Here is a 2976-nt window from a genome sequence, read left to right as displayed (position 1 = left end):
TTATCAAAAAATTTAGTTAAGCTTGATCTCCCCGTAGCCTGCTCACCAAATTCTCGGGAACTTCGCGTCTTGCCTACATGAGGTCATGACCTGATGCAGATGTGATGGTGGAGACGGGTCAACTCCCCGCAGCACATTCATGATGGAATGACAAAATTAGCACATCGAAAACTGGGCGTTTGAAATCCCCAACCGACTCGTTGCGTAGTGGGTGTTTATTTCAATGTGCATTGTAAATGAGGAGTTTACAGCATACGTAGAACTCCCGACAGGGTACGCCACTGATACTTGAGGAGGAGACGGATTTCAAACCCACATAACACTTATTCACTAAAAGATCTTCCCCCAACCAACCCACACCTTCCAAGGATGAGAAAGAAGAGGTGGAAGGGAGAAACGCTGAATTTGTTGTTGTCAACCACTAAGCCGTGTTCGTACTACTCAAATACTAAATAAATTAGATAAAAGCATTCAGTCTTGGAAATTAGCAGAGAGACACATCCAAAGTGACGAACAATTTCTTAGTTCAAGTAGGTGTGTTCATTTCTAAGTGTGCGAGATTAATTATTTTCTTAGTAAAAAGTACAGAAAAAAAATACCTTTTTTTCTTTCCACCTATGGAATACTTTCTTCAGCAAATGTTTCTTCACAACTGTTACCGGTTTGAGTCTTAAAATGTCAACGTGAATGGCGGGCACAACAGTTCAGAGCATTCTTTCTAAGCGCATCCCACTCTTGAATTGGCCCCCCCCCCCTCCCTGTGTCACGACAAGGTAAAGCAAGCAGTTCAAAGGCACAAAATCCAGTCGGATATTCACATCTCCAACCCATTTCATCATCAGGTCAAATGTGTGCACAATCAAAAATCACAGTTATTAATAATAACACGACGTTACTTCAATCTACAAGGAACCATGCGCTTTTCTTTGGTGGTAGCGGAGGAGGTGCAGCTAAAAAACGGAAAACAAAAACATATCACTTAATATTCTTGCAGGAATCATTCCACCTGTTGTAATTTGAACAAATCCTTCGACCCAAGCATATTTCAGTCCATTCCACTGATCAGGTCAAAAATGATCAGCAACATAGCTGAATTCGTTTAACTGAGCATTTAGCTGTGAGTTCCGCCTAACCTCGGTGGTTTCGGTGGTGGCCAGAATTTCTGAATCTGCTAGTAGTACCCGACCCTCGACTCTCCTCCACTTTAGCAATCAGTTTGCCCTCCTTTATCTTTTGGGTGCCACATTAATTGTGGCTGTTGGGGAACTCAATCTCCAAAGCGACACCGGATAATCACAGTGAATGTCACAGAGGAAGGCGAATGCACCGGATGGCTGAAGTGGCATGGTTTAACAACAGAACACGCTTATCCATTGGAGCCACGACTACCTACGGTGGTATTCTAGTAGAAAGTACTTAAAAAGCAAAGCGACACCACAATCTAAAAACGCAATTCATAATATTGTTGACGTATTTGTGAGAAGGTGCCTGAAATATGGCTCGAAGGGAAGGGACACCATCGAGTTGAAGTAGCAACATTGGAATGCGAATAAAGTGGCAAGAAAAGGTAGGCACATGGTATGCATTGTGTGAAGACAAGTGTAATGATTCCTTTTTAGGCAAGTGTGCTTACAAAAGCTAATTGACAGACGAAATGCAGGCTTCGTGGAGCATCGCGCAGTCATAAAGAGAAGTAATTCAGCAACACCTTTTCCCATACTGCATTTTAAAAACAAACTGATCTGTGCAGCGGTGATGTCAGTTTGTAGAAACCAAATGTCTTCTTACCACCATAAACGTTTAAATATCATCTTTCCATGGGGGCCACAGGGGAAGACGGCGACTAGTGGACAAGGATAACGACACAGGAGAGAGGACAAAAGAAGCGCAACCATTTGACAAGTTCAAATTGAACATTTAATTGCACGGACTATTTGGTCGACTTCGCTTCAGGCCTTCACTTTGACAACAGCCTTTCTAACCATGCCTAAAGACTTCCAGACTTCCATGAGATAGGCCGGGCGAAAGATTTTTTTCCTACTCTTACAGTATTAGCTTCTTCATTTGCTAAAGTAATGACATTAGGCGAGAGCACAGCATATGGAACTTAAAAATAACTCGAAACTAATGACCAGCATCCCCAAATTCAGCACTTAATTTCGCATAACTACCAATCAAAAGGGTACTATTAATGCCAACTTACGTTCCACTGTTTCTGCCTGAGGAGTTTCCCCTTTATTCTGATACTCGCCAGCTGTGAGCAAAGGAGAACACAAAGTTGTGGTTAATGGAATTGCTTGACTCCTCTACGAGAATCAGAATACTCGCGAAACGGGTCACTGTTTTTTCCGATGCTAGTTAGTAAAATCTAGCCTACTGCCCTTCGGTTTTATACATTGTTAAACGCGTCAAAGGTTATCAAATCCTTCTCCTTACTCGGTGTCACTGGTAGGGGTCTTGTTACCGGTGCAAATGGTTTCATGCAAAGATTCTCCTTGCCAAGACAGAAGTCAATGAAGTTGTAGAGGAATTGTAATTGTGACTAAAAGTGCAATAGCGAATGGGGAATAAGAGAACGTAGACAAACGTGCAACACGAAGGTGGAGTGGAGGGAGATAACGCACCCAAACTTGCACCAAGTTGGCACGCCACTTTCGCATCGCCAGAACGGTCCCAACGATGTCCACATTCTGTGGATTCGTTCGCAGACGATCAAGGAGAAAGCGAGCTGCCATAAACGTGCCCGTTCGACCGACACCAGCACTGAAAGTAGATACAGAGGCTTTTAGCCATCATTGTACCCACTTGGTAAGCGTTGCCGAACACTCTCGTGTCCACCTCAGTCTACATTCAGTCTTCTGTGCACGTTGTTAACACAAAGCACCGTTTGAAGAAGTGATCCAGTTAGGCAGACGTTTGTCTCACCTGCAGTGTACAACCGTTGGACCGCACTCAACTCCCATTGGGTGTGTCGCC

General features: G+C 43.6%; 1 protein-coding gene across 1 annotated transcript; it reads right to left on the bottom strand. All coding sequences in view use genetic code 11, as the record gives it.

Annotated features, from left to right (window-relative positions):
• Positions 1 to 2389: 2389 nt before the first annotated feature.
• On the bottom strand, positions 2390 to 2963 carry EGR_03536 (Tyrosine-protein phosphatase non-receptor type 1; the record flags this gene model as incomplete). The annotated part of the gene is made up of 3 exons (XM_024492785.1): positions 2390 to 2542; positions 2625 to 2763; positions 2926 to 2963. 3 exons carry the CDS (start codon positions 2961 to 2963, stop codon positions 2390 to 2392), a joined length of 330 nt encoding a protein of 109 aa, XP_024352918.1.
• Between the last annotated feature and the right edge of the window lie 13 nt (positions 2964 to 2976).

Source organism: Echinococcus granulosus, assembly GCF_000524195.1.
Source record: "Echinococcus granulosus chromosome Unknown EG_S00018, whole genome shotgun sequence".
NCBI classification, from domain to species: domain Eukaryota; kingdom Metazoa; phylum Platyhelminthes; class Cestoda; order Cyclophyllidea; family Taeniidae; genus Echinococcus; species Echinococcus granulosus.
The sequence above is the reverse complement of the archived record's forward strand: the minus strand, read 5'-3'. Positions and strand labels throughout refer to the sequence as shown.